Source organism: Oryzias latipes, chromosome 1, assembly GCF_053564925.1.
Source record: "Oryzias latipes strain Hd-rR chromosome 1, Olatipes_Hd-rR_3.1".
NCBI lineage: Eukaryota > Metazoa > Chordata > Actinopteri > Beloniformes > Adrianichthyidae > Oryzias > Oryzias latipes.
In genome coordinates, this window is record NC_136237.1 from 43,497,406 (window position 1) to 43,521,130 (window position 23,725).

A 23,725-nucleotide genomic window follows, 5' to 3' on the forward strand; every position below is an offset into this window, starting at 1 on the left:
AATCACGTGATGTCTCCTCTAGCGATAAAACAGAACATCCGGGTGTCTGATGCTCCTAAACTCTAGAGGCTCCTCCCCTTCCTCTGACTCTCCTTTACTTTCGTTATCATTCGTTTAGTCATTTTCACAGGATTTGTAGTTTAGATTGATAGATAATTTAGATTATTGGGCACGTGAGCCCTGTGGTGGCGCGTGCGCATCTGTGCCAAACTCAAATTAAAAAGCACAACATACGGGAACCTTTGAGTTTTTGTACAGCGGAGCCGCGCGCTCCCTCCACAGCGGCAGGGGGCGCGCGCGCGCCAGACTTCTGCCGCGGTCACGTGACTGTCATGGCGTCTTTCTGAAGAGGGTCACGGCTGAGGCGGCGCGCTTATCGAGCAGGTGAAGTCAGGTAAGGCCGCTCCCGTGGACCGAACCTCAGGTTCTGCCAGAACCGCGTGCTTGCGCCGGTTCGCGGCTGATGTGTAGAAGCGCGCGCACAGTTTGGATCAGAGAGTTCATTCATCGTCTTACGTGATCATGACGTCATCATCTGACGTTGCAGCATGTTCCAGACCACATGTATGAAACTGCAGAGTTTTTAAAATTCCCTGTTCAAACCGTTTTTTTCTTCACCGAGTCGTTTCCTAGAAACAAAACATTCTTAGTCACGAAGGACGCCATTCCTGTGATGATGTCACATGACGTCAGCTCATCAACGCCACAAACACCTGTGACCCCCCCCCCCCCCCCCCCCCCCCCCCAGAAGACGAGAGGAGAAGAAAAGCAAAATGATCCTGATCATCATCATCATCATCACAGAAGCATCACGACTGTCCAAGTCCTCAATATGAACAAGTCTCTTCATCAGGCAGAGAAGCATTTCTGTAATTATTAAACCAGAAATGCTTTTTCATCATCGCTCCTTCTGTGACATCATTACAGCGAGGATCCAAAGAGGGGATTGCTTTTCCGTTTTCACATCCACCGCCTGAAAAGCGTCGCATAATTCAGTTCCAGTCAGCATTTCCAGGAGGAGGCGGAGCCGTGACATCAGCGCTCACTCGATGTGGCGCTCCAGAGGAGGAGCGCAAGCAGGACCGGCCGGCCGCTCCACGCGAGTGGAGCATGTCTCTGAGAGCAGCTGGACTCGTAGCTTCGAGTCTCTGTTTAGAGCAGCCGGACTCGTAGCTCGAGTCTCTGGTCAGAGCAGCTGGATTCGTAGCTTCGGGTGTCTGGTCGGAGCAGCTGGACTCGTAGCTTCGGGTCTCTGGTCAGAGCAGCCGGACTCGTAGCTTCAAGTCTCTGTTTAGAGCAGCCGGACTCGTAACTCGAGTCTCTGGTCAGAGCAGCTGGATTCGTAGCTTCAAGTCTCTGTTTAGAGCAGCCGGACTCGTAACTCGAGTCTCTGGTCAGAGCAGCTGGATTCGTAGCTTCGGGTGTCTGGTCGGAGCAGCTGGACTCGTAGCTTCGAGTCTCTGGTCAGAGCAGCCGGACTCGTAGCTTCAAGTCTCTGTTTAGAGCAGCCGGACTCGTAACTCGAGTCTCTGGTCAGAGCAGCTGGATTCGTAGCTTCAAGTCTCTGTTTAGAGCAGCCGGACTCGTAACTCGAGTCTCTGGTCAGAGCAGCTGGATTCGTAGCTTCGGGTGTCTGGTCGGAGCAGCCGGACTCGTAGCATCAGGTGTCTGATCGGAGCAGCTGGTCTCGTAGCTTCGAGTCTCTGGTCAGAGCAGCTGGACTCGTAGCTTCGAGTCTCTGGTCAGAGCAGCCGGACTCGTAGCTTCAAGTCTCTGTTTAGAGCAGCCGGACTCGTAACTCGAGTCTCTGGTCAGAGCAGCTGGATTCGTAGCTTCGGGTGTCTGGTCGGAGCAGCTGGACTCGTAGCTTCGAGTCTCTGGTCAGAGCAGCCGGACTCGTAGCATCAGGTGTCTGATCGGAGCAGCTGGTCTCGTAGCTTCGAGTCTCTGGTCAGAGCAGCTGGACTCGTAGCTTCGAGTCTCTGGTCAGAGCAGCCGGACTCGTAGCTTCGGGTGTCTGGTCAGAGCAGCTGGACTCGTAGCTTCGAGTGTCTGGTCGGAGCAGCTGGACTCGTAGCTTCGAGTGTCTTGTCGGAGCAGCTGGACTCGTAGCTTCGAGTGTCTTGTCGGAGCAGCTGGACTCGTAGCTTCGAGTCTCTGGTCAGAGCAGCCGGACTCGTAGCTTCGAGTCTCTGGTCGGAGCAGCCGGACTCGTAGCTTCGGGTGTCTGGTCAGAGCAGCTGGACTCGTAGCTTCGAGTGTCTGGTCGGAGCAGCTGGACTCGTAGCTTCGAGTGTCTTGTCGGAGCAGCTGGACTCGTAGCTTCGAGTGTCTTGTCGGAGCAGCTGGACTCGTAGCTTCGAGTCTCTGGTCAGAGCAGCCGGACTCGTAGCTTCGGGTGTCTGGTCGGAGCAGCTGGACTCGTAGCTTCGAGTCTCTGGTCAGAGCAGCCGGACTCGTAGCTTCGGGTGTCTGGTCATGAAGAAGCTCGCCGCCTCTGGCCGGCGGTGGAGGAGCAGAGAGAACGCCGGCGTCCACCAACCGGTATTGGTTCTTCTGCTCGGACCGTTGGTCATAAATGCTGTTTCATGACTAGAGGAAGGAGGTGTTCTGTGAGCAGAGTAGTTGTTGACGAGCTCACTTCCTGTGGAAACGGTTGATCGTCGTTTGTGGACGGCAGAGACACGATCCGGATGGAAGCTGGAAATATAAACAATCTCAGGTTTCTGGGTTAGTAGAGAAAGTAGACATTATCTTTATTACAGTCGTTTCATTCAAATCACTACTGCTTGGAGAGAGTGGTTGCCATAGAAACGTGAGGTTGTCTGGTTCCACCAGAAAACAGCGACTGAAGGACTTTATTGGTTGGAACCGGAAGTAAACGGGTTTTCTCTCGGCGCCGCTGCACACGCTCAGTCCAGTTCTCTGATAGGGTCAGGTCCAGAGGAGTAGGGCGGGGCTTCCGGTTCCAGGGTCACACGATGGAGCTCTGGGTGGTCCGGACTCTGGATCCACAGACACAGCAGGACTTGGTTCTAAAGTTAGAATTTCTCTGCTCCGCCTCCGTAGAACAAACCCCGCCCTCACGGCTCCTCCTCCTTCCTGTTCCTCTCTTCCCGCAGGTTCTCTGGTGTTCCTGTCCTCATGCAGGTATGAATGTGATGTCATCAGTGAGGCGGGGCGCTCAGCGGCTCAGGTGCACTGACCTGCCCCTGCTCAGCAGCTTCTTGTCTCCGCCTTTCCTACGCTGTCCGGCCTGGAGCTCCGCCCCCCCGGTTACATACCTGCCAAACAGAAAGTTTGCTGCCAAACAGGTGAGATGTTACAACAGCTGCAGGGTGGTCCCTGAATGCAGCACGGCGCATTCACTGAACCTGCCTCCTGCAGGTCAGAAAAGGTCAAAAGGAGCAGAAGAAGCCCAAGGTGGACAAACAGGAAGTGGAGATCCGGCAGGGCATGACCGCCGCGGCGCTGGCGGCCGCCATGAACAAAGACTTTGGTGAGCCTCCGATGTTGGGTCCGTGAGGTCACGGCGCCCTCAGCTTCTGACCACGTTCTGTGTGAAGATCACGTGCTGGAGGCGCTGCTCAACACCCCGGTGGACCTGGACTCACTGGAACCCGACTCGGTTCTGGAGGAGAAGTGGATCAAGGAGGTGGTGACCCGGTCGGGGATGAAGTTCAGGTGGGCCAGGCTGAGGGAGAGCCGGGAGAAACCCAACACCGACGCCAGACGGAGGTATGAGCATGCTCAGTGGGAGCACAGCCGGCCAATCAGAGAGCAGCTCCAACGTGGCCTCTGTTCTGATGCCCCGCCCCCGCAGGCCCCCTGCAGACCCGTCCCTCCTGCTGCCCCGCCCCCCTGTGGTCACCATCATGGGTCACGTGGACCACGGTAAAACCACGCTGCTGGACAGCCTGAGGAACAGCCAGATCGTTTCCACGGAGGCCGGCGGCATCACGCAGCACATCGGTGCCTTCCTGGGTAAAGACCGTCAAAATAAAAGCGCAACTTCCTGTCGGCATCCTCAACGTTCAGGATGAAGAAGCTGCTGATCTACGGCGTGACGTCACGTACCGCCGTCAGTTAGGGCTGCATGATGAGGAAAACTCGCAGTTTCCGATATTAGTGATCAATATGGCGATGACGATAGAAGATGTAACGACCCAAAACATCATTTCCACTTCATGGCAACAGTTTCAAAGTGAAACTCCAAATGACAGAAGTCTACATAGAGGCCAACGTCAACACAACAGGCTCCATCTGGCTGGATTTATGCGATTCATGAGAAACCTGCAGCTGCCATAAGATTGTTTTTACACATTTAAAGGAACCATTTGGTGGAACTTTTGCGTTTTGCACGGCTTGGTATCGCGATAACGATAAATTCACGATTCCTTCATCAGTTACGAAACCTCTGGATGTGTTTGTCAGCGACATCGATTATCGCCCTATTTAACGGCCCAGATGGCGCTCTTTGGTCTGCGCCATCGACATCCATCAGCCGATTCTGGCACGGCGCTAGCAGCAGCTGGATCCACGATGACGGCTAAACGGTAGAAGGATCGCGGTCCTGGACCGAACCGGAGCTAGAATCGCAGTCCTGGACCGAACCGGAGCTAGAATCGCGGTCCTGGACCGAACCGGAGCTGCAGCTCAGGTGTCGAGACGTTTCAGTTGCGCGTTTGGGTCCGAATTTCCTGATTCTGTCCGCTTTCAGTCGAGCTCCCGACAGGTGAGAAGATCACCTTCCTGGACACACCCGGTCACGCTGCCTTCTCCTCCATGAGGGCCCGGGGAGCCCACGCCACTGACATCGTCATCCTGGTGGTGGCGGCGGACGACGGCGTCATGACCCAAACCGTGGAGTCCATCCAGCACGCAAAGAGCGCTAAAGGTTCCTCGCCTGGCAGTCTCAGCTTCAGGAGAAGGCTCCTGCTGGTTCTGACCCGGTTCTACCGTGTTCTACAGTGCCCATCATCGTGGCGGTGAACAAGTGCGACCGGCCTCAGGCGGACCCTGCGCGGGTGAAGCGGGAGCTGCTGGCTCATGGCGTGGTCTGCGAGGAGTTCGGAGGAGACGTTCAGGCCGTCCACATCTCTGCTTTGAAGGTGAGGGACGGAAGCCACGCCCACATCACTCTGATTGGCTCTGCATGCTGATGATGTCATCGTTGCCAGGGGGAGAATCTCTTGGCTCTGACTGAGGCCACAGTGGCACTGGCAGAAGTTCTGGAGCTGAAGGCGGACCCAGGCGGCGCCGTGGAGGGGCTGGTCATCGAGAGCCGGACGGACAGAGGGAGGGGGTAGGTCTTCCTCACAGCCCAAGGCCCGGTTCTGTTGGACTCACTCTGACTGGCGCCGTCCTCCCAGCCCTGTGACGACAGCCATCGTCCAGCGGGGGACGCTGCGGCGCGGCTGCGTTCTGGTGGCGGGCAAGTGCTGGGCCAAGGTGCGCTTCCTGTTTGACGAACGCGGCCGCATGGTGATGGAGGCGGGGCCGGGCGCCGCGGTGGAGGTGTCGGGCTGGAAGGAGCTCCCGTCCGCCGGAGAGCTGATCCTGGAGGTGGAGTCAGAGGTGAGTCCGCTGGAGGGGGAGGAGCCCCTTTCTGTCCCTTCACAATAAGAGCCTCTTCTTCCTGTCCTGCAGCAGCGGGTGAGGGAGGTGGTAGAGTGGAGGAGCCACGAGGAGGAGCAGCAGAAGCTCCAGGAGGATCAGATCGCCATCCAGCTGAAGCAGCAGCGCCACCTGGAGGAGTACCAGCGTCAGCGCGACGCCCACGCCCACCTGAGCTGGAGGCAGAGGAAGGCGGCGCTGTACCGGGCCAACAAGACCCGCTTCTCCATGAGGCCCAGCGAGCACGCCGAGAGCCACGAGCCCCGCCTCCCCCTCGTCATTAAAGGTATGCAGGTCAATTTAAGCCCCTCCCCCACCAGACACCAGGTGACCCTCTCTGGCCCGCAGGAGACGTGGACGGCTCGGTGGAGGCGGTTCTGAACATCCTGGATGGTTACGACGCCCAGCACCAGTGCCAGCTGGAGGTGGTCCACTTCGGCATCGGAGACGTTTCTGAGAACGACGTCAACATGGCGGAGGCGTTCGGAGGTAAAGGCGAGCCCCACCGCCATTCCTGCTGACCAACCACGTGCACATCCCTAAGCCCCGCCCCTTCTGCAGGTTCCATCTATGGGTTCAACGTGAAGGCGAGCCGCGCCGTGCAGAACCTGGCGGTGAAAAGGGGCGTGGCTTTGCATTTGCACACCATCATCTACAAACTGATGGAGCAGCTGAGGGAGGAGCTTAGCAGCAAGCTGCCGCCGTGCGTCTCAGAGACCGTCATTGGTGAGTCCAGAACCGGGACGTGACGGGCTGAAGAACCCGACCCGGGCCAAAGTCTTGAAGCAGGACTGCTCCAGACAGACGGTCCAGGTTTTCGACACTCAGCGGTTTTTGACATCAGACCTCTTCGGGTCACCGTGAGGTTAGAGGTTCTTCCAGAGGTTCTGGTTGGGGTAGACCCGGATGTTCTCTGTGAATGCAGCTCGGCGCTGCAGGGGCTGCTGTTCACACACCTCGCCGCCAAAGCCGTCAAGGGGGGGCGCCGTCTGGACATGCAGTTACCGTTCTTGCGAGGGTGGGGCTGTTGTACCTGAGAAGGGGGGGCCGCGTGGAGGAAAGCAGGGACTGATGGTCAAACCGGCTCAGGTCTGGTTCTGATTTCTGAGTGGACCACAGCCAGACTGTCGGTTCTCCTCGTGGCGCCTTAAAGCCTGGACGGTTAAATCCCAGCTGTGATGTCCAGCAGGAGGTCCCGGTTCCGGTTCTGATGCTGCAGTGGTGTCCAGCAGCAGGAGGTCCCGGTCAGTTGGACTTCTGTTGAAGACGTCTCAGTCTTTTATTTTGAAATGTCTTCCCATCGTGGTCCAGCTTAGAACACTGAATCTGCACCAACTGGAACCACAGAACCTCCAACCCGCTCCACCTGGTGCGTCCAGAAGCCTCCATGACGGGTCTCTGGAGACAGAGGTGGACGTTCCTGTGTGGGTCCAGGTTCCCGTTAGAGCCTCATATGTCAGGATCCTGGAGCTGAGGGTCCTCAGGACAAACCGAGGAGCCTCCTCTTCATCAGGCCTGATGAAGAGGAGGCTCCTCCCCCTGACACTGGTTGGTAAAATGAGAGGATCAACATGAGGGTCTCTGAAGCTCCTGGATGCCCCTGTTGGTTTATTTGGTTGTCATGGAAACCAGTTCAGGGGCAGTCAGGGGGTCCGGTAGGAGGAGAAAGGGTGGCCCGGCTCCTCCAGGGGGCGCTGTTGCATCTTTACTCGTATTTGTTTGCCAGCAGAAAGCCAGCGTCCTCTGTGACACACCTGTGCTTTTGGGCCCGCCCCCATGCAGGTGAGGCCTTGGTGCTCGCCACCTTCGACGTCTCTGTGGGGAAGAAGAAGGTTCTGGTCGCCGGCTGCAGAGTCCAGAAAGGGAGTCTGGACCGGCGCTTGAAGTTCAGGCTGATCCGGGGAGGAGACGCGGTGTGGGAAGGTGAGTGGAACCAGGAGCCTCTGATCAATGACTCCGCCCCCATCCCAATTAGATACCAGAAAATGTTCCAATGGGATCAAAAGATTCATTGATGGAAGGCAGACATGAACACAGATGTGCCCAGTTGGCTCATCCGTGCTCCTGGCCGTGTACCCCCCCCCCCTCTCTGCCCCCCCCCCCCCCAACTCCGTCTGCTGGACTTTAAATATGTAGTTGTAGAGTTAGATGAGCTACTGAGACGACTGTTGCTGTGCTATACAGATAAAATGGAATTGAACTGAAGATGTGGGTCATGTCTGGAAGGTTCTGCAGAACTTTCTTCTTCACTGTCAGACGTCTGGTTCTGTGGTGGAGAACCTCCGTTCCCCTTCAGATTTAAAGATGCATTATTTAATAAACAAATGTGTTTATTTTGACAGCTGTTTGCAAGCCGCTCAGCCGTTCTGCCGTTCCCTCAGCCGTTCTGCCGTTCCCTCAGCCGTTTCGCCGTTCCCTCAGCCGTTCCGCCGTTCCCTCAGCTGTTCTGCCGTCCCCTCAGCCGTTCCCTCAGCTGTTCCGCCGTTCCCTCAGCTGTTCTGCCGTCCCCTCAGCCGTTCCCTCAGCTGTTCCGCCGTTCCCTCAGCCGTTCCGCCATTCCCTCAGCTGTTCTGCCGTCCCCTCAGCCGTTCCGCCGTTCCCTCAGCCGTTCCCTCAGCCGTTCCCTCAGCTGTTCCGCCGTTCCCTCAGCTGTTCTGCCGTCCCCTCAGCCGTTCCGCCGTTCCCTCAGCCGTTCCCTCAGCCGTTTCGCCGTTCCCTCAGCCGTTCCGCCGTTCCCTCAGCTGTTCTGCCGTTCCCTCAGCCGTTCTGCCGTTCCCTCAGCCGTTTCGCCGTTCCCTCAGCCGTTCCGCCGTTCCCTCAGCTGTTCTGCCGTCCCCTCAGCCGTTCCCTCAGCCGTTCCGCCGTTCCCTCAGCTGTTCCGCCGTTCCCTCAGCCGTTCTGCCGTTCCCTCAGCCGTTCCGCCGTTCCCTCAGCCGTTCCGCCGTTCCCTCAGCCGTTCCCTCAGCCGTTCTGCCGTTCCCTCAGCTGTTCTGCCGTTCCCTCAGCTGTTCCGCCGTTCCCTCAGCTGTTCCGCCGTTCCCTCAGCCGTTTCGCCGTTCCCTCAGCCGTTCCGCCGTTCCCTCAGCTGTTCTGCCGTCCCCTCAGCCGTTCCCTCAGCTGTTCCGCCGTTCCCTCAGCCGTTTCGCCGTTCCCTCAGCCGTTCCGCCGTTCCCTCAGCTGTTCTGCCGTCCCCTCAGCCGTTCCCTCAGCTGTTCCGCCGTTCCCTCAGCCGTTCCGCCATTCCCTCAGCTGTTCCGCCGTTCCCTCAGCCGTTCTGCCGTCCCCTCAGCCGTTCCGCCGTTCCCTCAGCCGTTCCCTCAGCCGTTTCGCCGTTCCCTCAGCCGTTCCGCCGTTCCCTCAGCCGTTCTGCCGTTCCCTCAGCCGTTTCGCCGTTCCCTCAGCCGTTCTGCCGTTCCCTCAGCCGTTCTGCCGTTCCCTCAGCCGTTCCGCCGTTCCCTCAGCCGTTCCGCCGTTCCCTCAGCCGTTCCGCCGTTCCCTCAGCCGTTCCGCCGTTCCCTCAGCCGTTCCGCCGTTCCCTCAGCCGTTCCGCCGTTCCCTCAGCCGTTCCGCCGTTCCCTCAGCCGTTCCGCCGTTCCCTCAGCCGTTCCGCCGTTCCCTCAGCCGTTCCGCCGTTCCCTCAGCCGTTCCCTCAGCTGTTCTGCCGTTCCCTCAGCTGTTCCGCCGTTCCCTCAGCTGTTCTGCCGTTCCCTCAGCCGTTCTGCCGTTCCCTCAGCCGTTCTGCCGTTCCCTCAGCCGTTCCGCCGTTCCCTCAGCCGTTCCCCCGTTCCCTCAGCCGTTCCGCCGTTCCCTCAGCCGTTCCGCCGTTCCCTCAGCCGTTCCGCCGTTCCCTCAGCCGTTCCGCCGTTCCCTCAGCCGTTCCGCCGTTCCCTCAGCCGTTCTGCCGTTCCCTCAGCCGTTCTGCCGTTCCCTCAGCCGTTCTGCCGTTCCCTCAGCTGTTCCCCCGTTCCCTCAGCTGTTCCGCCGTTCCCTCAGCCGTTCCGCCGTTCCCTCAGCCGTTCTGCCGTTCCCTCAGCCGTTCCGCCGTCCCCTCAGCCGTTCCGCCGTTCCCTCAGCCGTTCTGCCGTTCCCTCAGCCGTTCCGCCGTTCCCTCAGCCGTTCCGCCGTTCCCTCAGCTGTTCCGCCGTCCCCTCAGCCGTTCTGCCGTTCCCTCAGCCGTTCCGCCGTTCCCTCAGCCGTTCCGCCGTTCCCTCAGCCGTTCCGCCGTTCCCTCAGCCGTTCCGCCGTCCCCTCAGCCGTTCAGCCGTTCCCTCAGCCGTTCTGCCGTTCCCTCAGCCGTTCTGCCGTTCCCTCAGCCGTTCTGCCGTTCCCTCAGCCGTTCTGCCGTTCCCTCAGCCGTTCTGCCGTTCCCTCAGCCGTTCTGCCGTTCCCTCAGCCGTTCCGCCGTTCCCTCAGCTGTTCCCCCGTTCCCTCAGCTGTTCCGCCGTTCCCTCAGCCGTTCCGCCGTTCCCTCAGCCGTTCCGCCGTCCCCTCAGCCGTTCCGCCGTCCCCTCAGCCGTTCCGCCGTCCCCTCAGCCGTTCCGCCGTTCCCTCAGCCGTTCCGCCGTTCCCTCAGCCGTTCCGCCGTTCCCTCAGCTGTTCCGCCGTTCCCTCAGCCGTTCCGCCGTTCCCTCAGCCGTTCCCCCGTTCCCTCAGCCGTTCCGCCGTTCCCTCAGCCGTTCCGCCGTTCCCTCAGCCGTTCCGCCGTTCCCTCAGCCGTTCCGCCGTTCCCTCAGCCGTTCCGCCGTTCCCTCAGCTGTTCCGCCGTTCCCTCAGCCGTTCCGCCGTCCCCTCAGCCGTTCTGCCGTTCCCTCAGCCGTTCCGCCGTTCCCTCAGCCGTTCCGCCGTTCCCTCAGCCGTTCTGCCGTTCCCTCAGCCGTTCCGCCGTCCCCTCAGCCGTTCAGCCGTTCCCTCAGCCGTTCTGCCGTTCCCTCAGCCGTTCTGCCGTTCCCTCAGCCGTTCTGCCGTTCCCTCAGCCGTTCTGCCGTTCCCTCAGCCGTTCTGCCGTTCCCTCAGCCGTTCTGCCGTTCCCTCAGCTGTTCCCCCGTTCCCTCAGCTGTTCCACCGTTCCCTCAGCTGTTCCGCCGTTCCCTCAGCCGTTCTGCCGTTCCCTCAGCTGTTCCGCCGTCCCCTCAGCCGTTCCGCCGTTCCCTCAGCCGTTCTGCCGTTCCGCCGTTCCCTCAGCTGTTCCGCCGTTCCCTCAGCTGTTCCGCCGTCCCCTCAGCCGTTCTGCCGTTCCCTCAGCTGTTCCGCCGTTCCCTCAGCTGTTCCGCCGTCCCCTCAGCCGTTCAGCCGTTCCCTCAGCCGTTCCGCCGTTCCCTCAGCCGTTCCGCCGTTCCCTCAGCCGTTCCGCCGTTCCCTCAGCTGTTCCGCCGTTCCCTCAGCTGTTCCGCCGTTCCCTCAGCCGTTCTGCCGTTCCCTCAGCCGTTCTGCCGTTCCCTCAGCTGTTCCGCCGTTCCCTCAGCTGTTCCGCCGTTCCCTCAGCTGTTCCGCCGTTCCCTCAGCTGTTCCGCCGTCCCCTCAGCTGTTCTGCCGTTCCGCCGTCCCCTCAGCTGTTCCCCCGTTCCCTCAGCTGTTCTGCCGTTCCCGCAGGTTCTCTCTCGGCGTTGAGGCACCACAAAGACGATGTGCAGACCGTGAAGACTGGGATGGAGTGCGGCCTGTCCGCCGACACCGACATGGACTTCAGACCAGGTGATGTCATCGTGTGCTACGAGGAGAAGGAGATGCAGCAGGTCACCTCCTGGGATCCTGGTTTCTGATTTCTCATCACGCAGTGTAGTGAAGGAGGCGGAGCCAAGGTGGCTCAAATGTCAGAACACGGGTGGGACGTTTATGTTTGAGAACTTTATTAAACAGACTGATCACTGACAGCTTTGTTTCTGGACCGCCTCACTTCTTCTTGGCCTTGGTGGGTTTGGCGAGCAGAGCCGGGTTGATTTGACCCGGGCTAAAATCTCTGACAGAGAAGAGGCGTGCTGCACGCTCCTGCAACGTCCCGCCACACTTCAGCCCTCGCCGCTGAAGCTCCGCCTTCAGGACGTCTGGACCCAGAAGCTCCAGCTGCTGCACAGACGTCACCAGGGACAGGTCCACCTGTGGAGACATCCGGTGCCGTAAGAACCCAGAACAGTTATGGTCAGAGTGCAGTCTGGGCCGGGTCAGACCTGCTGGGACTGATTGCAGAACTCCTGTGGGTCAGGAGGCCTCTGCTCCTTTGAGGAGGCCACATCCGGTTCTGCTGAAGGTCCGGTGTTCTTCACTGCTGGTTCTGATGGAGGTCCGGCGTCCTCTGCTGCTGGTTCTGATGGACCGCTGTCTTCTGAAGGTCCAGGAACCGGATCAGCTGATGAGGACCTGGAAGGGAGGAGTCAGCAGCAGTGTCACGTGCACGCTCACAAATGTGCACTAAAGTCGTAACTGGGGAGACCTAAGGAACCCGAGGGGCTTAAAGGGGGAGGAGCCTGAGAAAGTCACCTCTGTGACGGTCAGGCGTGAACAGCCCCGCCCCCTCTGAATGATGGAAGAGACCGGAGAGAGTGAGATGGGTTGAAGCTGGAAGCCCCTGCAGCTGCTGCAGAAGGTTGAAGATGTCTTAACTGGTTTCCATGGTAACCAGGTGCAGGTGTGCTGGTTCCAGCACCGGTCTGAACTCCTGGGGCCAGTTGTTCAAAAAGTGTAATCTGGATCAAAATGATCCGGATTTGGAAATCACATTTCCTCCTATGCAGGATCAGGTAATCCGTCTTACTTTTATGCCGGTTTTTCAAAGCAACATTGGACTGGATCACCCTGATCCAGATACACAGTTTTCAAGATGACCAAATCCAGATTACCTGTGCTCTAAATGGGACCACATGTCACAACACGGACTACCAGCTCTGTGAAGGACAGGTAGAAGAGCCAACACTGTTATTCTGAGACAAAACACAAAAACAACAAACATCCACTTCCAGTCATAATTTCTTTCATGATCCCTCATCTGAGTCACAAAAAATAAAAAAACAAATATAAATTAACAAATACATTGTGGATATTTTGAAAACGTCTTAAATAAAATGGCTAAATGTCCAGTAGTTAACAAAATAAAGAATGTTCAGGGAGTTTCTTAATCTGAGGAGGACAGAGCAGCATTTCCAGGCTCTGCTTTCAGGAGGATCTGTGCTTCTGCTGTCAGTAATTCATAGACATCATCATTACTTTAACAGGCTCATCTTTGATGATTGTTTCTTTGAAATTAATATACGGTGATGAATTGAATATATTATTTTTGTTTGTTTCAGGGATTATTTCATTGTTTTTACTTTACTGAATATCTTAATTGTTACCTTATGTCTACTGTATCACTGTTCCAACGGTTACACAAGTCACGTGCAAAATATGAATAAAAGTATAAACACTAAATGAAACAAACGTATTATTTAACCAATTTTAAAGGTTTTCTACATTTCCCTCCTGGGATCCACCTTTAAATCCGACCCCCTGTTGGGATCAGGATAATCCCGTTTGTTTGGATCAAAGTTCTCCAAATCCTACTGACAAGTTTAGAACAACACAAACTGAAGGTTTGATCCAGATTAGAACTAGGATTGGATTCTGTGATCTAATCTGATTTCAGATTCCTTCTTTCCTTCTGGATTTGATCCAATCCGATCAGTTTACCTTTGAACAACTGGCCCATGAAGATCAATGATGGAAAAGCCTACCTGCAGGGTGGAGACTCTGTTGCCATGGTGACGTGTCTGCTGCCAGCCGTCTGCAGGCACAGAGGCTCCTCCTCCTCCTCTTCCTCTTCCTCAGAACTCTGGAGCTCCTCCAGGCCCGTCCTGCAGCCACAGACAGAATCAGAACAATAATCTCCATCAGATCCCCGGTTCTATCAGGAAACCTCGTTCAAGGACGCCGTCTCAAAACGGCAGAATCCAGGTGACAGCCTGACCGGTTCGGAGTCTCAACAAAAGGTCCAAATGGAGAGAAGAACCAGAACTTTCTCCCTTTGATCCTAGAATCCGGTTTTCTTTTAGTTTTTGCTCTCAGAGAAGGAAGGTCTAAAGGCGCAGACATCCGGTCCGGTTGTATTTCATGTGTTGTATAGTGACGCCGTTCAGACGACTGGAACACAGACTTTAAATAAAGCTTTGAATCCACAGTGGGTTCTGATACCGGTTCTGGTTCTGTCGTCACTGAAGCTTCTGTGAAGATCGTGACGTCTATTGAAATCTGGGTCAGGCCTGGTCCTGGAGATCCTGATCCAGCTAAGAAGCAGAACCAAGGCGGACTGGGCAGCCCTGGTCCAGAAGGACGTCTGGATCAACAGAACCGTGGCTCTCAGAACCCTGAACGGGTTCTGGTCCATGAAGACCTTCCAGAAGGTTCCCTCTAAGGAATCTGCTCGGTGTCCAAAGGTTCTAGGGTTCTCAGAGTCCACACCAGAATGAAACGGGTCAGAACCAAGGACTGACCAGAAGCTGGCTGCTGCTCCGCCCCCCGCCTTCTTCTTCTGCGGCGGCGCCCCGCCCGGCACCGTGCTGCTGGCTCTCTTGACCGCTGTGATGTCAGCGGCCGCCGCCGGAGCCCCGGAGGACGCCTGCAGACCTGTGAGCAGAACCGGATCAGAGGTGTGGCTCTCGTGGTTCATCTCCAGAGTGGGCGGGGCCTACCTTTAAGGACAGAGTCCTCCAGCCTCTCGCTCAGGTGGTGGCACTGCCGCTGGTACTCGGGGTCGCACAGCTGGTGTTTGGGCGCCGCCAGCTTCCTCTGCAGACGCTCCAGGCGCCGCTGCTCCTTCTCCGCCTCGCGCTCCGCCTGCTTCTTCAGCCACTCCGCCATCCTGCGCTCAGCACAGGGGACAGCTGACGAGAAAGGGCGGGGCTTCTTCGCCACACTGCAAACGGGAGGGGCTTACTCTTTCTCGTGGTTGACGTCCCGGAGGCGCCGCCCGCTCAGGTCTCTGCAGGCCTCGCGGTTCGTGGTCTTCTCGATCTGAGCGCCCAAAGCTCGCAGCATGGAGCCGAAACCTGAAACGGACCGCAGGCGTCAGCGTCCCGACGGCCCGACCCCCCACCCCCCGTACTCACCGCCCTTCCCCCCACAGAGGCGGGGCTCCAGCCGATACGTCCATCCATCCTGTAAGGGGTCCTGGGGCGGGGCCAGACGACCGTTTGTAGTGACGTAAAAGTTCTGAAGACAGAAAACCGGGTCGTTTGGATTCTGTGACTTTATGGTTCTGCTGCACACATGGGGGGGGGGAACCCCTCCCACCCCCAGTTACCATAGTAACCAGCACAGGTCATCTCTTGACCAAACTCATTGATCTCACCGGTTCTGTCCACTTCTGAGTTCTGCTGACCAACAGAACCTGATGAGTCCAGTCTGGATCCATCAGGTTCTGCTGACCAACAGAACCTGATGAGTCCAGTCTGGATCAAACAGGGGTTCGACGGAGCCGCACGGCGTCTGAACCATCCCATTCATCAGAACCGCTGTTCTGTACCTGCAGGTTCTATATCCATGACTGATCCATACGGTTCCGTCCGCCCTTATCTGGATGATTCAGAAGTCGGTTCTGAAGGTAAAAGGTTCTGTTTACAGTTAAACGGGTGAACTGGACTCCTGTCAGATGAACCAGAATCTCCCCAGAGGTCCACACAGCAGGTCCCATACGGAACCAGTGACCTAAACAGAACCCTGAGGACCACGTTCGGCTATGACATCATCATTCTGGGTTTGACGGTTCGGTATCGGCGTGGACCCGGATGTCACTCAGACAGAACCTTTCATCAGAATCACAGTCATCCTGGATGAATTAACGAATTTTAAATAAAGTTTTTAGAAAAAAGTTTAAATCTTTAGAACTTTTGGACTTTAAAGGCCAATCAAATCTAAATGACCCGACTGACTCCTGGGATTACTGGTTCTGTACCATCAGAACCAGTGGGTCGGTGGTCCCGGGTTCTTGATGGAGGCTAACATGAGTGATGACATCATGACAGGATGGAGGCGGTTGGACGACGACCATTTGGTTCAGTCCATTTGACCCAAACTCTTCTTTCTGGTTCCGGTCCATCTGGGTTTCCCTGGTCAGGTTTGTGATCCGCTCTGCCGCCGTTCAGCCTCCAGTGTTGAACGTAACCTAAAGGTTTACATCCAACATTCCTGAGGATCTGTCTGACAACAACGCACGTGCGTGAACGTGCGTCCAAACGTCATTAATCTGACGGATTACGGAAATGCTGCGTCATGGATGTGTGACGTCAGTGCCTTATAGTTTAGACTGCTTTTATTTTGAAAGGATCTCCGTGTGACTTCCGTGTCAAGCTCATCATTAAACCGTCAGAACCGATTCCACTTGCCGGTAACGGCAAAGATCTGCGTCTTCTGAGCCGCTGATGTCCGGAAGTCATCCGGTCTACCGGAAGTTCACTCTCCCGGGGTTTTCTTCAGTCCGTTATCGTTCCAGTTTGGTTATTTTAACCAATTCTGTTTCTTCAAACTGAAATCTGCATGAAAACTTTACAGACCAGACTGACGGACGCCTTCCGCCTCACCGGAGACTCATCGGTGTTTCCTTTGACCGGAGCTCGGTTTCCCTCGCGGGACTCACCTGCTGCGAGACGAACCGGTCCAGAACATCTTTGACCACAGAGCCGCGCGGAAGCACGCAGGCAGAACCTCTGGACCTCGGAACCACAACGAACACCTCCATCCTGCCTTCTAGCGGCACACGCATGCGCAGCTTCTTGTTCACTGCTTAGGCACCGCAGCGACACAGCACCGCCTACCGGCCGGGAGGAGCTTCTGCTGGCGACTTTTTTTTTTCAATTGAAAAAGACAATTGAGGTTAACAGTTGGTGACAATTGTATACAACTATGCAAAGTATAGAAACATCGAAAAAAGTACTGGACATGTACAAACAACAAATGCAAGATTAAATAAACTAACATTTTTACCAAATACAGAAAAAAAATTAAATAAAAGACATTAAAATAAAATAAATAAATAAAAATAAATAAATAAATAAAAAGGGGGTTTACATAGACATTGTAATGATTCTTAGTTTAGGGGGCTATCAAAAAGCTGCAATTTATATACAATACTTTGAAGTTCCATAGCAAGTTTGTTTTCCATGAAGTTTACAGATGAAAAAAAGAGTTCTTTATGAAATGTAGAAAAATAAGGTTTGATTTTAAGGAAACGACATTTATGTATATAGAATTTACCCATAATAATTACAACATTCAGAATAAGTTCTTTGTTCTTGTTTTCTAAAATAAACCCAAAAATAATGTCCTTAATAGAAAAGTCTGCTAAAAGTGGAATCTAAAAGTGGAACCCTAACCCAATAATTTAAATTATTCCAAAAGACATCAGAATAAAAACATTGAAAGAAAAGATGCTCAGTCATTTCAATGTCATCGTGACAAAAAGAACAACAATTTTCAGGAATTCCAAACCGTTTTCTTAGTAATTCCTTGGAAGGGTAAATACCTGAAAAGGTTGTAAAGTGGACTTTGCTTTAGGAGGGATGGGGGGTTTGAAATATTTAGTTCCTATTTGTTTCTTTTCTGAATTATTAAAATATTGGGTTATATAGTTTGGATTTGAGATGTAGGGAAAGGACGTTTCATTCAAATATTCTCTGATTTGATGGTTTGGGAGTTTGGACGTTGCTATATTGTGTCCATTAATCAGAAGCTTGGGGACAGTAGGATGTCTGTAGATGTCATCATGAAACAGATCAGAAACTGATCAACAACATTCTGAGGAATGGCCTTAATAATGTTTTCAAATTCTTTTCTATTCGTTAGTGAACCATATTTAGCTGTGAAATCATCAACAGACATGAGAGTGGCATCGTCATTAAGAAGATGCATTAAAGACCAAATTCCATTTTGAAACCATGTTGGAACAAAGATGGATTTGTTTCTGATAGTGATGTATCTGCAGTTCCATATGGGAGTGTTGTGTGGACTGGAATGATGTTTAGAAATGAGTTTCATTACAGGAGAACTTGGATGGGAAGTTTCTTATTGTCAAAATCACAACTGAGTTAAAATCAGATCCCTCCTAGGCTGGAATATATTTCATTAGGAACAATGAACCAAATACTGTTTTGATTTTTAATAAATGATTTTAACCCGTTTATTTTTAAGATGCCTGGCTGTTAAAGTCTATGGCTTGTAGACCTTCATCCTGGTATTTTTTAGTTAGAGTACCTTGTTTAACATAGTGTGTTTTTCTTTTCTATATGAAGCGAACATTGATTTGATTAATAGATTTAATGGCTTGTTTAGGGACACCTAAAGAATAGGTTGGATCTATGAATCTTTTTTTTTTTAACTTGTCCTGTCCAACAGCTGGGCAGGCAGATGAGAGCTGAGGGCCTCTTGTGTTGGACATATTTTACTTTAACAAGAGGGGTTATTAATCTTCAGACAAACCAAAGGTATGTCTGAATAAACCCCTTTTGGAATTGAGGCCAAACTTTATTAATTTCAATCATGTTTGAAAATCTTTGGTGTTGGACCGGACGGAAAAGGAAAGAGGGGAACAAGAGAGAGGGACGTTAGAGAGAGGGGGGGAGGGTGATCATAGGGGGGGATAAGACCATGAAGCAGCAAAAAGCAACAGGTTTACTGGTTTTTTATCATTACGGTATGGTTCAGATGTAGTACAAAAAGGGCGGGGCCTGTCCACACACACTCAAATGTTATAAACACACCTGCTAGCTGAAAAAAATGTCCACATGTCAACATGTACACAAAACAGATAGTGTTCACACATGCATACTTATGCCTTTGAACCAACTAGTGTGAAATATTTCATTCATTCTATCACGCAAACTGTTAGTGCAAAGCTATTTAACGGGAAGAAAACAATTTGTCAAGATTGATGAATATACATCAGAAACCAAAGAGATAAGTTGTGGTGTCCCACAAGGATCAATTCTAGGCCCGCTGCTATTCAATATTTACATAAATGACATATTCAATGTTTCAAAGCTTATGAAACTGATAATATTTGCTGATGACACAAACATATTCTATTCTACAGACAATCATAGGGAACTTATCAAGGTGGTGAACACAGAGTTAAACAAAATAAAATTATGGATGGATTACAACAAATGATCTTTGAACCTAGATAAAACCAAAGTGATGTTTTTTGGTAACTACAACGCAAATAAAGAGCTCTCAATTGAAATAAATAATGTCTTAATCAAAAGAGTTACAGAAATCAAATTCTTAGGGGTTTTTATTGATGACAAACTAAGTTGGAAGCCACACATCAGACACATACAAACTAAAGTCTCAAAAAGTATTTCAATCGTAAATAAATCTAAACAACAGATATTTATATTTATTGTACTGTTCTTTATTATTACCACATTTCACCTACTGTATAGAAATTTGGGGGAATAATCACAAGAGCTCACTACATCCTCTCTGTTTACTTCAAAAACCAGCCGTCAGAATTGTACATAAAGCCGGATATCTTGATCATACAAACACACACTGTTTTGAACTTTGCTGTTTTAAACATTCGCTCTCTTTTAAACAAATCTTTTATCATGAATGAGCTCATTTTAGACAACAATTTAGATTGCCTTCTTTTAACAGAGACCTGGCTGGGTACTGATGCTCCTGTTGTTCTCACTGAAGCTTCCCCACTAAATTTTAACTTTTTATTTTCTACCAGGGGAGATAAAAAAGGCGGTGGCACTGCATCGATTGCTCGCGGCTCATTTGCAACCAAAACAATCACGCTACATAGCTACTCCTCATTTGAGCATCATGCATTTTCTTTTAACAGCCCATCTAGTTTATGTGTTACTGTTTACAGACCACCAAAGCCTCCCTCCTGTTTTATTCAAGAATTTTCAGAATTTTTATCTGTAACACACTCCAAATATAGTAGAGTTTTAATAACTGGTGATTTTAACCTACATGTTGATAAAGATAGTGATGCTCATGCAAAGGAGTTTCTCAACCTCTTGCATTGTATGGATTTCACACAGCATGTCACACAGCCTACTCACGGCAGGGGGCGCACTCTAGACCTGGTGATAACCTATGGGCTGTCCTGCAGTGTGTCCTCTGTTGTTGACATGGCTGTGTCAGATCACTATTGTATATTTTTTAATATCACCAGTTTTACTCGACAGGAAGCTCCAGTGAGAACTGTGAGGAAACGATACATAACTCCTGATGTGGCTGCAAATGTTATCAATATTTTACATCAAACTCCCGCTCATATTTTACCTGCATCATGTGATTTTATGGTTGAACATTTTAACAACAAACTACAGTCAGCCATTGATGTTGTAGCTCCACTTAAAACTAAAATGTTGAAAACTAAAGCTACAGCACCGTGGAAGAACGAACCAATCAGAGCCTTGAAACGTGAATGCAGGAGAGCGGAGAGGAAGTGGAGAAAAACGAAGTTAACTGTACATCGCAAAATTTTTAAAGAACAGCAAATGAGGTACAGTCATGCAATAAAAAAAGCCAGAACCCTCCACTTCTCAAACTTAATTTTACAAAACAAAAACGATCTTAGAGTTCTCTTTAAAACAATAGACAGTTTAACTAAAAGAGACTCTCAAAGGTCCTCCATAGCAGCCTCAGATGCTGTATGTGAGAGTTTTGCAGACCACTTCAGGAGTAAAATCAATGCTATTAGATCTAGTCTCTTAACTCAAAAAGGTGTTGATTTTAATGAATCTATAGCATTGTATTTATCAGAGGAAACACTGGAAAGTTTTGTCCTGGTTGATGCTGTGGGACTTGGTCAGGTTTTCTCCCAGTTAAAGCCAACCACCTGCCTTTTAGACCCAATCCCCACATCGTTGTTGAAAACATTTTATGACTTCTTTGAGTCTGAGCTTTTAAATATAGTAAATTACTCTCTTCAGACAGGTGTCTTCCCTGCTGCCTTTAAAACGGCAGTGGTGAGGCCTCTTCTGAAGAAGAGTCATTTAGATCCATACAACTATAATAATTATCGTCCAGTATCCAACTTACCATTTTTAAGTAAAATGATTGAAAAAACTGTTTTAATCCAATTTAATGAGTTTTTAAATAGAAATAACATATTTGAAAAATATCAATCTGGTTTTAGGACAAACTACAGCACAGAGACGGCCCATGTTAAAATAGTAAATGATATTAGATGTAACCTGGATTGTCAGAAACTCTCAGTTCTGGGACTACTGGATCTCAGTGCTGCTTTCGACACTGTAGATCACAGTATTTTACTCAACAGACCGAGAGGTTTGGGCATCTCTGGTACTGTACTAAAGTGGTTTTATTCCTATCTCACAGATCAAAGTTTTTACGTAAGTATGGATACTTGCTCCTCAAGGGTCTTCGACATCAACTGTGGGGTCCCCCAAGGTTCAATTTTAGGCCCACTACTTTTTAATCTATATATGTTGCCACTGGGGGACGTCATCAGGAGGCATGGCGTTTGTTTCCACAGCTACGCTGATGACACTCAACTCTACATCGCTGTGTCTCCTGATGATGAAGAGTCGGTCAACACACTCTTAAAATGCATTTTAGACATTGAGTCATGGATGGCGGAGAACTTCCTACAGCTAAACCAGGACAAAACAGAGGTTTTAGTGATCGGTTCTGAAGACAAGAGAGAGATAGTTTTATCTAAACTAAAGAATTACAAAACTTCTCAGTGTGTGAGAAACCTGGGTGTCATTTTTGACTCTGAGATGAATTTTATCCCACAAATTAAAAATATCACAAACACAGGATTTTATCATCTAAAAAATATATCCAGAGTCCGCCCGTTTCTCTCTTGCCAGTACAGAGGTGCTAATGCATGCTTTTATTACCAGCAGATTGGATTATTGTAATGCCCTGCTCTCTGGTCTCCCCAGAACAAGAATAGAAAATCTTCAACTGCTGCAAAATTCAGCAGCACGCGTTCTGACGAGGACCAGGGGGCGGGAACACATTACACCAGTTTTAAGATCGCTGCATTGGCTCCCTGTGCAATTCAGAATTGATTTTAAAGTTCTTTTATTGGATTACAAATGTTTTTATGGTCTCGGGCCTTCATATTTATCTGACATGATTTTAAAGTATGAGCCCTCGCGGACCCTGATGTCCTCTGATACAGGCCTTTTGGTTATCCCAAAAGTTAGAACAAAAACATACGGCGAGGCCTCATTCAGTTTTTACGGACCTCGCCTGTGGAACAGCCTCCCAGAGAGCCTAAGGCTACGTTCACACTGCAGGCTGAAACGACCCAATTCCGAATTTTTTGCCCCTAAGCGGCCCAATTCCGATCTTTTCATGACAGTCTGAATGACACAGATCCGATCTTTTCAATTGCGACCCAGGCCCCGTGGGTTTGCCGTCCTGATTCCGAATTGTAGCCGTTCTTTTCAATTGCGACCGCCGTCTGACCGGCCAGGCGACTTGATTCCGAACCGTACGTCATCGACACGCAACAAACGTCATCATTTTGCGTTGAAGTAGGCGGGAACGAGAACGTAAACATTAACCATGGTGGATGATGCTGCTGAGACCAGTCAGTGGAAGGGAAGGGAGGTCACTGATTGGATTAATATTTGGGCTGATCGCTCTTTTCAGGCCAAACTCCAGGGCTCTGATCGCAACTGGGCGGTTTTTGAAAAAATTTCCAGCTAAATGGCAGAGCGTGGTGTTGAACCTTTCCCGCGATAACTTTTTTTTTTTTCTCCCCTTTGACCGTGCTCAGAAGCGCGGGGGACCCAGGCGATCCTCCTCCTCCTCCCTCTTCTGATCCTTAGATTCCCCAGAACGGGTTAATAAAGAGTCCATAGCATTTATTTTGGGGGAAACCTTCTTTTATTACTGTGACTCTTCTCATGACAACACAGGTCGGGTTACAACGGGCGTTTATTTGCACTTCTGCAGGTCATCACACTTTTTGTGGGACATTGCGTGCCTTCGCTTTCATTACGCCGTGAAAACTATAACAAAAATTATACACGTTTCAGGAGAAATGAACAATACAAAATAACACAAAAACAAGCATAACAAATACCTCGTTTCCGCTTGTCAAGAAAAAGAGTCTCTTTGAGTCCAAAGTAATCTTTTTTGCAGCTCTTTCTCCCAGCTTGAACTCTTAATTGCTGCAACCTCGTGAGCAAAAGACGTGCTCACCTGCGGCCAACATAAAAGGCTCAAATTCTCGCGAGAATAATCCTATTCTTCTGAACATAATTCAAACAAAATTCACTGTACACTCCAAAGAAATAAAATTAAATCACCAAATATTAAACATTTCACAACCCATGAACTTCAATAAAATATATAAATTTAAACTGCATTTACACTCCCACCAAAATCACTCCTATGAAGAATAAATGGGATTTTCATGTCAAACCACTACTGCTTTGGTTACTCACTCTGCTTCTACAAGCGTTACAACCTTATGAACAGGTCTATCTAAATGCAGTAGTCTAGTGTGTGAATTTCCTTTATTCTGTGTAGTCTCACTGACAAGTATAGTTAACTTTCGTACGATGCCATCTTCACTAGGATAGGTTTTTAATACTCTAGCAAGCTTCCACTCATTTCTTGGTGTGCTGTCATCTTGTAGAATCACAATATCATTCACTTTCAGGTTTCCTGATGAGTTTTGCCATTTCTGACGTTGCTGAAGGTTTAGCAAATACTCTCGCTTCCATCTCTGCCAAAATTCATTGGCTAGGAATTGCACTCTTCTCCATCTTTTATGCAGATATAAATCTTCTCTGCAAAATTACGGTAAATTGATTTTAAATTTAAAATCTGATTTAACACGTTGGGAAATTTTACCTTTGTCTCTAGTAGGTCGAATAGAAACGGTCAAAATGAATGTTCTCCCTTGCCTGCTATATCTTTTTCAAGCTCTTCCCATATGGATCCCATCCTCCACTTTTAAAATATTAAATAAGATGATCTCTACATTCGTGTGGCAAAATAAAAAACCTAGAATTCGGAAAAAATTATTATGTAGTTCTAAGAGGGATGGCGGTTTAGGATTACCAAATCTCAAGCTTTATTATTGGGCGGCTCAACTAAGAGGGTTGGCTGAATGGGTGAGCCAAGATGAGGATACAAA

General features: G+C 51.1%; 2 protein-coding genes and 1 long non-coding RNA gene across 5 annotated transcripts; 1 reads left to right on the top strand and 2 right to left on the bottom strand.

Moving 5' to 3' along the window:
* Positions 1 to 256: 256 nt before the first annotated feature.
* On the top strand, positions 257 to 11,486 carry mtif2 (mitochondrial translational initiation factor 2). 3 transcript variants are annotated; one of them, XM_023953535.2, is made up of 14 exons: positions 257 to 394; positions 3,123 to 3,314; positions 3,388 to 3,499; positions 3,567 to 3,738; positions 3,824 to 3,984; positions 4,721 to 4,897; positions 4,972 to 5,111; positions 5,181 to 5,305; positions 5,373 to 5,577; positions 5,650 to 5,902; positions 5,965 to 6,105; positions 6,178 to 6,342; positions 7,399 to 7,539; positions 11,206 to 11,486. In XM_023953535.2, the coding sequence occupies exons 2-14, from the start codon at positions 3,153 to 3,155 to the stop codon at positions 11,373 to 11,375; spliced, it is 2,124 nt and encodes a 707-aa protein (XP_023809303.1). In that variant the 5' UTR covers positions 257 to 394; positions 3,123 to 3,152; the 3' UTR covers positions 11,376 to 11,486. The 3 variants fall into 3 exon arrangements, with proteins under 3 accessions (XP_023809303.1, XP_023809306.1, XP_078805421.1); XM_023953538.2 differs by having other exon boundaries at positions 5,653 to 5,902; XM_078949295.1 differs by lacking the exon at positions 11,206 to 11,486 and adding an exon at positions 7,753 to 7,928.
* Positions 11,446 to 16,394, bottom strand: sde2 (SDE2 telomere maintenance homolog (S. pombe)). The gene is made up of 8 exons (XM_011494140.4): positions 16,217 to 16,394; positions 14,691 to 14,793; positions 14,519 to 14,630; positions 14,274 to 14,443; positions 14,076 to 14,208; positions 13,320 to 13,439; positions 11,781 to 11,970; positions 11,446 to 11,709 (listed from the first exon to the last, which is right to left on the bottom strand). The coding sequence occupies exons 1-8, from the start codon at positions 16,340 to 16,342 to the stop codon at positions 11,506 to 11,508; spliced, it is 1,158 nt and encodes a 385-aa protein (XP_011492442.1). The 5' UTR covers positions 16,343 to 16,394; the 3' UTR covers positions 11,446 to 11,505.
* A 6,103-nt stretch (positions 16,395 to 22,497) lies between these two features.
* Positions 22,498 to 22,784, bottom strand: LOC144992554 (uncharacterized). The gene is made up of 2 exons (XR_013656600.1): positions 22,664 to 22,784; positions 22,498 to 22,589 (listed from the first exon to the last, which is right to left on the bottom strand). It is a non-coding gene; the product is annotated as an uncharacterized LOC144992554 (long non-coding RNA).
* Positions 22,785 to 23,725: the final 941 nt, after the last annotated feature.

What these genes read in the sequence shown, in the direction of transcription:
- mtif2 (XM_023953535.2), top strand. Translation starts at nt 3,153, where the DNA reads ATGAATGTGATGTCATCAGTGAGGCGGGGCGCTCAGCGGCTCAGGTGC. An exon ending in TCCACATCTCTGCTTTGAAG is followed by an intron (nt 5,112 to 5,180) that starts GTGAGGGACGGA and finishes CATCGTTGCCAG; the next exon opens with GGGGAGAATCTCTTGGCTCT. An exon ending in CCTCCCCCTCGTCATTAAAG is followed by an intron (nt 5,903 to 5,964) that starts GTATGCAGGTCA and finishes TCTGGCCCGCAG; the next exon opens with GAGACGTGGACGGCTCGGTG.
- sde2 (XM_011494140.4), bottom strand. Translation starts at nt 16,342, where the DNA reads ATGCGTGTGCCGCTAGAAGGCAGGATGGAGGTGTTCGTTGTGGTTCCG. An exon ending in ACAGAGTCTCCACCCTGCAG is followed by an intron (nt 11,971 to 13,319) that starts GTAGGCTTTTCC and finishes CCTCCCTTCCAG; the next exon opens with GTCCTCATCAGCTGATCCGG. An exon ending in TCTGCAATCAGTCCCAGCAG is followed by an intron (nt 11,710 to 11,780) that starts GTCTGACCCGGC and finishes ATGTCTCCACAG; the next exon opens with GTGGACCTGTCCCTGGTGAC.